This window comes from Anas acuta, chromosome 2, assembly GCF_963932015.1.
Source record: "Anas acuta chromosome 2, bAnaAcu1.1, whole genome shotgun sequence".
Taxonomy (NCBI): domain Eukaryota; kingdom Metazoa; phylum Chordata; class Aves; order Anseriformes; family Anatidae; genus Anas; species Anas acuta.
In genome coordinates, this window is record NC_088980.1 from 56,298,742 (window position 1) to 56,312,697 (window position 13,956).

The 13,956-nt window shown below is 35.2% G+C and overlaps 1 protein-coding gene across 1 annotated transcript in view; it reads right to left on the bottom strand.

Moving 5' to 3' along the window:
• The window catches only part of CNTNAP2 (contactin associated protein 2), a 1,125,334-nt gene that overhangs the window by 781,023 nt on the left and 330,355 nt on the right, over positions 1-13,956 (bottom strand). Inside the window, exon 2 of the mRNA XM_068674838.1 lies at positions 6,706-6,816. Within this exon, the coding sequence (XP_068530939.1) occupies positions 6,706-6,816 (111 nt within the window). The remainder of the gene's footprint in view (positions 1-6,705; positions 6,817-13,956) is intronic.

Here is a 13,956-nt window from a genome sequence, read left to right on the forward strand (position 1 = left end):
ACTGAGTGGCAATAAAAACTGTCTTCAGAAAAAGCATTCATGGAGCAGAACCGAGTTGCATTAAAAATCAGAACAGGCTATTTATTTTGAAGTTGAGGCTATTTAATTTGAAGGTGGAGAATAAACAAAATAGGTCATGTGGTTAGATGTGAGGTAGATTAATACATACAGAAAAAATACACAAATCCAGCAATAATATTTGTCCACTAAGTCATTAGGGAACAAATGCATTTCCTACAAAACTTTTCTTTCTAGTTCAAAAAGAACTTATAAACAATGAGCTGAGCCTGAATTATTTGTGTATTAAGAAAAATAAAAATAAAAATAAAATAATAAAGAAAACCAGAGGTAGAAGTTCAAGTTATACATAGTTATAATGCTATACATAGCTTTGGCAAACCATATTTCATTCTACAATCTGCGTTCATCTAAAGCATGTATTTACAGAAAGGGAAATATATATAGTTTTTAGATTTAAAGGCAAATATGTTTTAATTATTTATAAATTTTTAATCAGGAAGAGCTTTATTACAGAGACAAAAGCTAGGTGGATGATACTACTGCTTTTCTCATTGTTATTACCATTCTGTTATGCTACCCTAAGTGCTTACTTATTGAAAGTACTTACTTACTGAAAGACAGTGTTCAGTAACCTGTACAGGGAATTTACAAACTACTGGCAACTCTATACTGACTTCCTCTGAGACGTTTTTAATCAAAATGTAATGAGTTGTATTGCCTAAAGACATTCATAGTGTGCTGTAAGGGCTTGTTTACATCAGGAGATTGAAGTATTTAAAGTAAGGATTTACAGTGTACTAATTATTGCATGCTAGCTCCCTGCTAGCCCTCTCTGGACAATGTTAACTCAGAGTGTGCACCTTCTTACTTAGTGATTGACACCCAAACTAAATTCCTGTTAAGTTCCACGAACAGACAAGACCAAAGAACTCACAGAATCCTAGCTGGCATGAAACCATGTCTTTGTCAAAAGGAAAACCACATAAAATGCTTTCCATATCCCATTACAGAAGAATAAAAAGGGTTTCAAGAAGTAGCGATGCTTACAATCTTGCAGCTTTTAATAGCCATGCTAGAAAGAACCTAGGCCAGGTACCCCCAGATTTCTTCTAAGGTAAGACTCACAAGCAATTTTTTAATGTCAGTAGTCAGAGCTGTTGCAGAATGAATCTCATTGAATTACTGAGAATACATTGAGGAATAAAAGAGTAATATCCCATTATGGATAAGTTCTTGCATCTTCTACACAGAAGCCAAAATTTAATGCTCCACTGAGAAAAATATACTGTCTCAATTACACTTATGCCAACACTTAAAATTTCTGATGCTTGTTTTATAGACGCATCAATAATCCTGATAACAGGTCAAGGTCAGCACCATGATTAAAAAGCAACATGAAAGCCTAGACAGGAGTTATATAGTGGTGATAAAAGGTCTGCTTTTTGAACATCAGCTGTCCTACAGAAATTTCCTCCATATCACATTATCAATTTTGTTGGCAGCTTCAGATTTCTGGCTAATACTGGACTTGAAAGAGAGCCTAGGATGCCAAATTTCTTTTTCTTTATTCCGCTGTACAAAAGATAATTTCCATGCATCCTAAGATTCATTATGACCTTCATACTTTTACCGTCTGCTGAGATTATTGCTGAAGTTCTGAGACTACTCAGTTTCGAGCAGCTTTCAATGTTATTATATAACACTGCATTATGTTGAAATAATGCAGAATTTCTTCCCTAAATTAAAACGGTATGAGATGGATGATGGGCAGCATTAATTTCTGTACCAGTGATAAGTGTAAGGTCCAATAGCTTGGGAACCATTAAAAGGAAAATTGATAACGCATTATATCAGATGTGTGCTAAGAATCCTTCTTAGGATGTGATGCAGTTCATTGATTCTATTGATGGCAGGTCATAAGATGTTAGACCTTGTAACCTTGATATCACATATACACTAGCTACTCTAGATATATTTTTCAAAAGCTCTGGAATGAGCTAATTGAAAACTCTCCTTTCCTGTGATGCCATTTTATTTAGGAAGGTGTTAGCAATATGGACTACTTTTGCAGAAGAATAGGTAGGACATAAAATGAAAGAAAGTCTGAAATCTTTTAAATGTAGTCTATTAACTAGATTTCAATTACAATGTGCTATAGTGCAATTAATAACTTTATGGCAGATATTAATGTGAATGACTTCTGTCAGTCATTTTGAAAAGGAAAATGTATTTTTTTTTGCAAAGGTAATATATTTTTATTTTTCTCCAAATATTACATTGGATCATTTAATACACTGAGAAATGTTTGGTTTACATAGGTATAGCTAATGAGCTGATTACTGAGAGAATATTCACAATATTTCTATGAAGTGTGTCCAAAATAAGAAGTATCAGAATTTTAAGTATTCCAAGCTTTTGCTTACAAGACTCTGACAAGTCAGAAGTCATCATGCTCTACCTTCCCCAAACCTACTCTCAGTATGCATTCATCACATCTTTCCCATCTCCACCTAAGTTCTGCAACACCTAAAATTTCAGTTTCTTTACCCTCTTTTCTTCAGGCCTGACAGGGATAGCAGCAATTGCTTCACCCTACATTAACTCCAGCGAGGCATTCTGATGAGAAGCAGTATTGCAGAGGAACCACTGTCCTTTGTTCACAAAGAGCAAAAGACAGAATAGTTTACAGTTTCTGTGGCCTTCTTGTTCTTTCCACAATAATAAAAGGAAAGCATTTTTCAAAGCTAATATAATTGAAAGCACTCAGAAAGCAAAGAGGGGAGGCCACCCATGACATGGTCACAGAGTGGTTGAGGTTGGAAGGGACTTCTGGAGATCATTTAGTCCACCCCCCCCACCAAGCAGGGTCACCTGTGCACCCTGCACAGGATCACATCAAGGCAGGTTTTGAATGTCTCCAGAGGAGACTCAACAGCCTCTCTGGGCAACCTGTTTCAATGCTCTGTCACCCTTACACTAAAGAAGTCTTGCCTTGTGTTCCTGTGCTTCAATTCATGCTTTTTGCCTCTTATCCCATCACTGGGCACCACTGAAAAGAGTCTGGCTCGATCATCTGGACACTCTCCCTTCAGATATTTGATAAAATTGATAAGATTCCCTCTGTCTTCTCTTCTTCAGGATAAACAGGTCCAGTTCTCTCAGTCTTTCCTCATGAGAGATGCTCCAAGCCTCTAATCATCTTTGTAGCCTTCTGCCGGACTGTCTCCAGTAGTTCTCTCTTGTACTGGGGAGCCCAGAACTGAACACAGTAATCCAGATTTAGTAGAGAGGGAGAATAACCTCCCTTGATCTGCTCTCAACACTCTCACCAATGCACCGCTAACTCGAGATGCATTTTGCTGACTATCCTATCTCTGTAGCACTCCCTTTACCCCATCTTTCTTACTTTAAAGCTCTCCTTATCAGTTGGGGTGTTTTGAGGATAGGTGAAAGAGACAGCTTTGCCAACATGCATTGTAACACCAGGCTTCTGACTTTCTGATGTGGAAACATAGGATCAGAGTTGTAACAATTGCATAAATCAAAGACTCTTACTGACATACACACTGGAACCTCAAAATTCTATGCATTTTGGGTATGAGTTTGCAAAAGAGTGACGGACCTGCAGGTAACCACCGAATATTTATTTCTCCAATCAGATTTTTTTCCTCTAATCAAAACTATTTTATTTAAACCAAGTTTATGATATTTCTCTTTGTATACACTAATTAGAAATAAGGATTAGAGGAGGTACAAGGGGCACTGACTAAACAGACTGGGTAAGCGATTAATTTTTCTAATCATGTCATACTTTGTCCATCTAATCTATTCCCTTTTAACAAAATATATGTACTAATCCATAAGTCAGTGAAGACTTACAGCACTGTGGAAACAGTAGACAGTAGACAGCTGTGAAAAATGTGAAACATTCTCATATACTAACAAAAACAATATATCTAAAACATCCATCCTGGAGTTTCCAGATCAATAACATGAAGTTTTAGTTCTGTTTGCCTGATCACTAGTTATGGGATTCGTGAAGAAAGACATAGCAAACACTGAAAGGAAATTTGTGGATGTTTCTACTTTTGAAACCTTCTAAAGATTGATTAAAATATTAAGCATATTGATTGATGAAAATATGTTGCATATTCTTCCATTTGCAACATTTATAAAAGATCTAGAACAACTACAGTCACAACTTCAACCTTCTTAAGAACTTGATGTAACTGTGCAGCCAATCAGTGTCTCAATCAATGGAATAAAATATACTATGTATTCTACTGAAGTGTTTTGCCCATCTAGAATAAAATGACATGAAAACAGCAAAGAAAATTATAATTGGGTTGGAGACTAGAATTTTCAAATGCATATTTACTTAATTTAAAGAGTTTGGGACTAGAGGAGGTGGGGAGTTCTTTCCATTTAATGACTTGAGCACAGTGTGGTTTAAATAGCACATTTGATTTGGGAACCTATTAGGTGGTAATGACTCTTTGGAGAGAAAAAAATGGATTCTCTTATTACTGGTTTGATTAGCACTATCTGTAATTCCATGATGTTAGAAAATAGTTCAGCATTAACACTGAACTATTTTCCATCATTTGTAGAAGCAGAAGCATAAACACAGTGAAGGCAGAGTTCCCATGCTAAACGCATTCATGAGTTCTGCAGCAATTGTACTGGCACCAGAATAAGGAAAGTAAAACTGGATGATGTTGATATAGAAGCTTCAGTTTCAAAAAGTATGTATGCTAGACTTCATAGGTATTAAGAAATGGATGACAACAGTCTCATGACATTACTATTTAAGCAAAGAGATGCAAGAAAACTAAATTTCAAGTGACCTTTCAGTAAAGGAAATTAAGCAAATATTTGATTAATGATATCACTGTAGACCCATATTTCTAAAAAAATATCATTACAAGAAACTTCACTGAAGGGATTATAACCGTAAGAAAGGGGAGGGTAAATTAATTAAAGGAAAAAAATAAATTTCAAATGCCTGATTTGCCTTTCACTTGTGATAGAACAAAAGTCTAGTAAACTAAAAGGAGAAATAGTCATGCAAAATAAATATGACAATCTTGCCTGGCAGGGTGAGATGAAATTTTATGTTTTTAAAGTTATCCTAATGACCAACTTTTTTTTTCTGTTTTCAAAGAGGTAATAGCATGGAACTTAAAATAATTGTGATCAGATACAGAGAGAGATTAAACCTATTTTATTTCTTTCTTTTTCTGTAATAAAATCTGGAACAATAATTATTCTTTGATAAAAATTTCAGTTATGCCAACAGTAAATGTATAGCTTTGCCCATAAGGTTTTTTGTTTGTTTGTTTGTTTTTGGCTCAGAAACTGCACAAACCATAGTCCAAAAAACTGGTAGTAGAAACATGGGCAGCCTAGACTATAATCTGAATGGAACATATTATGCCTTTAACTTCTAGGGTGTTCCACCAGTTGAAAGTATTTCAGATTTTATTTACAAACACACAAAGAAAAAGACTGTTTTGTTTTAATGGTTTCTGCTTTGGTTGGTTGGTTGGTTTTGAGAAGACAGAATATAGTACCTAGGCAACACAATTCTTGCAGGAGCAGGAAGACTAAAGCAGTAGTGCAAATAAACCAACCTTCAACAAGGCTGGTGTTTTGCTGTTATTTTAGACCATCATGATTTAGAAGATAGAGGTACGATAACTTCTTGATCTTGCTTCTTCCTCCCTAGAGTGAAAGGATTTCTTAGTTCTAAGTCCACAAAGTCAATTCGTTATACCCCTGACATGTATTTTGTGGGGAGGGGAGGGGGAAGATAAAATTTTGGTATTGATTCAAAAGCTAATTCCCCAAGAATCTGTGAAATTTTAGATTTTAGGACTTTTGAAGTTATTTAGGGAAAAAAATAATATTCAGAATACTGTTTTTCTGTTAATCTAACCTTCATGTTTAAAAGTGTCATTCCTGTGAAAATAGTTTAGAGTTCTATATAAATATGGCATATACACAGATATCTAGAAATATGAAGGAAAGCTATGAAAATTCCTGTGGGTGAAGGTAAAGACTTGCATTCAGACCTTAGATATAAATAAATTTGCTTAGATCAAGGGATATAATTAGATCAGGTTGAGCATCACACTTATACTGATGCTCAACTGATTTCTTCCAGCTACCATATTTGAGCTGGCTTTATTATTTCTAAACACCTCATTGTGTTACAGAAATACATGGAAAGGGTAAAGCTCCTAGTAGTAATGCTACAAAAAGCTGAATTTTTCCACATTGCCAACATGGAAAACAGGTCAAATCAACAAAGCAAACTGAGGTTTAATTTTTGCTCCAACATCCATGACCTTGGAAATGTTCATTTACCCTATGAACACAGGTATACCCTTTTAGCTGAAGTCAATTATTCAACCGTACCGTGTGCCTCCATCAACATTAGGACTTTGGCCCACCCATTATCAGCAATGTTTTTCTCCCTGTGGTGCAATAGTGTGCTATTACTGTCACATACAATGAAAAATAAATTCATTCTGTTCACAAAAAAGAGTCAGAGAACTAAAATTTTGTTGAAACAAACATTAGCACTGATATTCTACATAAAAAGCATTTTTGTATTGAAAATATCACCCATTGCTTTTTTTCAAAATATGTGAACATGTAGTTATAGATAGTGCCCCTTACCTCCTCTTTTGTTTAACTTGGCATACCCTGGCACATAGCTGCTTGTCATAAATGATGAACTGCTGAAGGAAGAGTGGGGTAACGCTGAGACCAGAGCTTCATCACACTTTTCTGAAACACAAGAAGACAGATTAATTTTATACCATCAATTATTCATACACATTAAGGGGCAATGTTTATTTTGGGTAATAAAGTCTCGTCACTGGTATACATGCAGAATGCATGTGGACATATCCCAACATTTCAATAAAAATTAAAATAAACACAAAGAGAAAATAAAGACTTCAACAAAGTTAGGACAGTTGAGCAATGTTGATGCTTAATCATGGGTGACCACTGTCCTTTAAGATAATACAAACAAACAAAAAAGCCTGCGCTGATATATCTGGAAAGTTTTTGATGATATGTAAAGAGGGATAAAGAAAATTATTATCATGAAAGCTTTGTAAGAAATAGATAAGATATAAACTCTCAGTTCCGTAATAGAGATGCTGATAACAATCAGACAGTTTATGATCCTGAAATATGGGACCAAATTGAGGTCAAGCTGTGGGACTCTGCAACTGAAAATGACAAGGTTGCAGTGGAATTGCTCGGCACCTGGAGAGCAGTCTCTGAGGCCTTAAAGAGCCCCGTGGGACCACAGTCAGAAACGTGTGGTTTGCCAGATAGTGAGGGAGCTGCGGTCTCGTTTACTAATCCGACTACTATGCCGTCGCCCCCCCCACTGCTACTGCCATTGAAGGCCTTTGCTGTTGTGCCCCCTGCTGACCTGGACGTGCCTTTTGACCCAGGCATATTGGCCTTGAAAACAAGATGGATAAGCTTTTCTTCGATCCGGGAAGAATGGGATACATAAGGCCCGAAGACCGAGTTGCTTGTCAGCTTAAAGCAAGACATATTGTTCAAAAGGAATGGAAAATGAAGCCTTGTTTGTAGTCAAGAAAAGGAATTGAAAATGGAGACTTTTTAGTCATGGAACTTAAAGGATTGTTTGTTACCTTTTCTGATTGTACGTATGTATATGCAGACTCGGGTTTAGTATGTAAAAGTAATGTTCTATGTATTTAGAATGTTTGATGTTCATGTGTGTGTGTTGGTGGAGCTTAGACTCCTCGCACACCCAGCACTGTTTACTTGCCTTTTATACCTTTTATAAATTTTTCTTTTATAAATATTACTAAATTCAGATTGAGTTGAGGCTTCATTTATAGCATAAGGAATAGGCATGTTAAAAAAGATATTAAATCTCTTCAATAACTCATGGCTCTAGGTCCATTAGAACAAAAGTAAAGAGACTGCTTACACAAGCTAATATTTCTATCTTTGTATGAAAGTTTCACAAAATATATTGCACTTTTAAACCTCTTTCACAACATGAGATGCTGTTATGCTACAGATTTAAGGGGAAAGGAAATATATGCCTGTCAGGTGTACTTGCTAGATGTAGCCTTTGGTACATTTGGGGTAGTTAAATAACCATGTATAATTTTTATATTTTATTTTATTTTATTTTATTTTATTTTATTTTAATTTAATTTAATTTAATTTAATTTTTTTTACTGTGGGAAGAGGGGAAAAGACCTTAAAGATCATGGGCAGGGATGTCACGCACTAGAACACGACTAGAACAGGTTGCCCAGGACCTTATCCAACCAGCTCTTAAACACCTCCAGGTGCATCCACAACCTCTTTGGGCAACCTGTTCCAGTGCCTCACAACCCTCTGAGTTTACTCCAAACCTGTAATCTAAAACTCCCCTCTGTTAGTTTAAAATCATTCACCCTTGTCCTGTCTGCCTGAACAAATTCTCCATCTTTTTTATAAGTCCCCTTTAAGTACTGTGAAGATGCAATGAGATCATCCTCATGCCTTTTCTTCTCTAGACTGCACAGCCCCAGCTCTCGCAGCCTTTCTTCATAGGAGAGGTACTCCAGCCCTCTTTGTGGCCTTTCTCTGGACTCACTCTAACAGCTCCACATTCTTCTTGTGCTGAGGGCCCCAGACCTGTACACAGCACTCCAAGTGGCAGAGCAGAAGGGGACAATCACCTGCTGGCTGCTCAATGTGAGTCTTACATAAGTCTTATTTGCCTTCTTGCTTTTTTTTTTTTTTTTTTTTTTTTTTTTTTTTTTTTTTTCCCCCCGTTGGACTCTGTATTATTTTCTCACCATGCTCTTGTGAGTATAGTGTGTTTTCTGTATTGCAGAAATCTTCAGATTCTGTATATGAATTAAATTTCACAGGACAGTCTTGACAGACTGCTAGGGAGCCACGTTTACACTCAATTTCATGAGCAAATGAGTCCAAGTATAACTGGATCTTTTCTGTAAGTATCTCTGGAGATCAGCTGTAATCTAAATGATTAGCAGAGCTAATATGGATTGCTTGGGATGTTTCACATTCAACCTCAAGCTGCATACCATCAATACAGATAACACGTTACTCAAAAGGGTGGCTGCTGCTGAACAGGAAGAAAATACAGCAGCTATTTTCCCTCCTCTGTGGTGAAGCCATAAACTATATGAATTTAGCGGTCTCCGCACAACACAATCTTTACTGCTCAAGGCTACTTATTTTGAGGCTTACTTCAATAAATAATAAGAGTACTCCCCTCTCCTCCCCATGCCTTTCTGTAGATCTCTGTAAGAAAGGGAACAAGTCCCAGGTAATGTTTACTGTGGAGTCTACTTTGTTCACAGCAGAGAACAGGAAGTCAGGCCTGTTTCTTTGTTCCATCTCCGCTTTTGGAATTACTCTTCAGGCAACACTGGATGAGCCACCAGGATCACATTTCTAAAAAAGGTATTCAGATGCCCAGAGACACAAACAATAAATGTTTTTCCAAAGTATCTTTTTAACTGAACTTTTTTTACCGACACCTACTGACTAATTTAAGAGTAGACAAAGCCTTATTAATCTCAAAGGTCATGGTATGGCTATATATTTTGTCTCCCATTCCATTCCATTCCATTCCATTCCATTCCATTCCATTCCATTCCATTCCATTCCATTCCAGGGCCAGGTTACTAATAAATCAGAAAGCTTTCTTGTTTTGAGGATTTATTATACAAATATTTGTAAGTGCATGTGGGAAATATTTAAAATAGTAGTATCGTAACAATAGCATACAGGTACAGTGTGACTACAACCAGACATTTCCGGCTGCACTGCCTTACCAAATGGCATACAACAGGCTCCACAGCAATCTATATTCTTCATACTTCTATCTAACTTCTGAAATTGAGAAAATATTTAAAGGAAATGTAATTAATTACTGTGACCTACAATTTAAGCTGATAGAGCGCAATATCTAATTTGTAAAATATCTAAATATCTAAAATAACTAATTTGGAATCTTTACACATACAGAGGTGTACAAAGCAGACTCTTGAAATTCAGATTTAACATACATTTCAACACTTCACAGAAGAAAAATAGAAAAATTGTGTGCCCAAATTTTGTACTCTTTCATTTTTCAGGAATTTAAAAAAAAAATCGATAAAGATATAAAATAAATATATATTTTCTATAGGATTTTATATTTGGAAAGAATGGAGGTCCTTAAAATTAAATGAACATCTTTATAATTTATAAACATTTGATTTTGAATGATTTAAAATTATTAATTACATTATTTTTATTGTTTCTGAAATGCAGCTCAGCAAGGTTTCTTGTTTTGTCTTGCTTTTGTTTTGTGTGTTTGTTTTTAATTAGAAAAATGTGGAAAGAAAAAAAAGCCCACTCCTGAGGCAGGGAGATTTTCCTACCATTTGAATGTACACGGAAAACTAACCCAGATTTCTGTTTTTGTTGTAGAGCCTGCAGAACTATCCTAATATTCATCAAGAATCATAGTAAATCATAGTCCACGTGCATTTAGAATGTGGCAGTTCATGCCACCCTGCTATTTCATCTTTTGTGAATAATAAATTTATAACCTGTTTTGCATAGTATGCACCTGGAAGAGTTATAAGGTGAAATTTTCCATCCTATTTTTCATTTATTTATTTATTTTACAAAATCAGGTCAGTTGTATGTGGAATATTCAGAAGCAAATCAGTCTGGTTGTACACTTGGGATTTCATTAAACTGTCCTTATTTCATAAGTCTCAAGCCTAAGCAAAGTTAAATTCATAAATATTTTTTTTTTTTTGCAAATTATTCAATCCTCAGATGCCTCTTCTGAGTTTTTAACCATCTGACACCTAAATATTATTCCTTACTTTTTCATTCCTGTAAATACCTGAATGTTATGAAGGATGTTACAGGCAATAAAGTTCCTTCTCAGGTATCTTTGCAGGTAGGTAGGATTTTTCCCTGACAGAGGTATCTACCTGAGTTAAGTTTGGAAAAGCCAACCTTGGAGTAAGGTTTCAATAAAAGCTTAGAGAAGAACCCACAAGGCTGGAAGAAGGAAGAGATCTCTGAAAATCTTCTTGATTTATCTTGTCAAGTCCCATTAGCTTAAAATACATTTTCCAGTTACCTTGCCTGTGTTCTCCCTCAGTCTACCTTACATCAACAAGCAGCATCTGTTCTTTTGTTCGGTGTGCCTGTTTGTTTGTTTTTCAAGACCCACAGATAATGCATGATGACTAGTTCCCTGAATGACATCATATCCAGTCAGTTTAATTTTTCATGATCCCTTCAACACATTTCCTTCTCTAAAATTAAGCTTTTATATTTGAAGTGAACAAAAACAAGTAACAAACAAAATACTATACCACAAGTGCAAAACAAAGATATTTTCAGCATTTTGTATAGAACCTACACCATTGTAGACATCGTGCCATTTCACAAAATGAAAGAATTTAATTTCTTAAGAGATGATAAAACGCTTTTATCCACCCATTTGCAGATTGGTTAGGATGCTTGGCAGAATTCTCAACTCAGAGCAAAAGTTTGAGATTCCTCTTTGAATGCTTTTTATACTAGAAAAAGTATTAACACACCCATTCACACCCATTCCCCATAATGGCTGTGAAGAAAACTCTGCTTCTACCAGGCAGACAAAATATTTAATACCATGAATACAAAACAACAAAAAACAACAACAAAGAACAAAATTATTAGGGTATGCAAAATGCAGACAATGTTTCTCAATTTGCACAGCTGAAAATAAATATTACTTCAGAAAAAAATGAAAGGTACTTTTTTTTTTTCTCCCCAAAGACAATATTAATTACGTTTGTGAACTGTTGTTTACTTTCATTGTCTCTTTAGAGAAAACAAGTATATCATATTCTCATATTCATAAAGTACTTTGAGTACTCCTGTAGCCATGGGATAACCAGCACAACAAGCAAACTGCTTGTATTTCACCATCCTTCCCTCCTCCCCCCCACACTCCCCCGAGTTTTCTAACAGAAGTAAAATTTATGAATAAAGTTAATACTTAAATCGAATGATTTAATCTCATCAGAATAAAATAGCAAACATTTTTAAATATCCATGTCAATTCTTTTTTCTAACTGAGGAGAGCTAAATTCAGAACCATCAGTCAGAAAAAGGAACTCAGGTTTTTGAATTCCAACTAGTTTATAATCCCATAAAATGCAGTGTGGACACAAAATTTAGTTTATGTATGCCCAAAGTCCAGCTTTTTATTCTACATTCATTGGAGACATTATAATATTAGCAGGGGAAAAAAAAAGTCTATCACTGTTTTCATTATTGCGAGGAGATACAGATTTGGAGTGCTGCAGGACTTTTCTAATTTTCTTTATTTTCTTAAAATACCAATTAAAGGAAAGCCAGGTATGGAACTAATTCTCAGCATGAACACAAGAAGCAGTATCAAGGAACTGCATAGTCAGATGCTGAACTCCTCAATTTAAGCAACCACCTTTGGTGGGTGTGGGAGAAAGAAAAGGCTAGCTCAGTTTTTCACCTTATACGAAGTGCAGACCCCAATCTCTGCTAGGGTCATTATCTTCTTTGTCATCATTATTAAAAATACAACTAATATATAATTTCACTTAATTTACTTTACCTGCTTTGGTAATGGTTTGAAATACTAACTTGTTATGAAATACTTTTTTATTCATCACGCGAGAATGATGCCACTAAGATGAGCATCCAAATTATATCACATTATACTAAAGAAACTGGAATATAGAATATGATTTATTTATATTTTGTCCTGATAATTCAATACAGTCAAATGGCTTTAAAGGCCCATGTTAAAGAATAATATATATATATATTATTTTATTACAAAAAACAGTCATTGATTTTTAAACTTTGTTTTAATTTTCTAGTATCATTTACATAATGAAGATATGGTTAGTTTTGCAATAAGCATGCATCCAATAACATCTCATTATAATGTCAGTATAAGCATTACTTTCATACTCTCACATCCTCCTAATAGTTTCAGGCAAAAAGTACTGATACATTAACACTAGCCTACACCATGCAACTGATTAAAGGCCCGTGCTTGTGCACTTGATCAGAAAAAAAAATAATCAAAATTTTATTATAATGCATACTTTTTTCAGAAGAAGGAATTATATTATTTACTTCTTAATTATCTCATGCCTGCCCTTCTGGAAAATGACTTGTGGGATTCAGCTAGAATCCAACTAAAGACAGAATTTTACATATCAAGTTACCACATGTTCTGTTTCTTATTGGTACCATTCTTTCATTTTTAAGAAAGAAAGAAAAAAAAAAAGTCAAAGAGGTCTAACTCATAAGATTTTTTGAAGAGGGCATTAGGGAAAAAGTTGGCAAGCAATCATTCTGTAGGGAAGGTGTTTTTGTTTTTGCTTGTAGGGAGGCATACATATAATTCAAAAGACACAATGGCCATTGATATTCCACAGAACACCTGAGGAAGTCATGGAGTAAAATAAAACATAAGGATAAACAAAACAATCACAGAAGACACCAATATTTGGTTTCAGAGGATGCTACAGCCTCATCTTAGTTTAGACTTTCTGTTTGGATTTCTTCCTTTGAAGTATTTCTACTAACTGTGAGAAATATGATGACTTTCTGCCCAAAGAACTTCACAGGAGATATATGAGAAAACAGTTACCTGTAATACATAAAATATATTGTGACTAAGTAAACATTTTGGTGTCTTTTTTCTCCCAAAGCAAAAACATGTGTTTGTATTTTCCTGTATTGTATTGGGTCTGGCTGGAATGTTAACTTTCCCAGCAGCAGCCCATACAGTGCCGTACTCTGTACTTGTAGCTGGAACAGCAGTGTTATCACACCAGTGTTGTGTCTGCTGCTGAG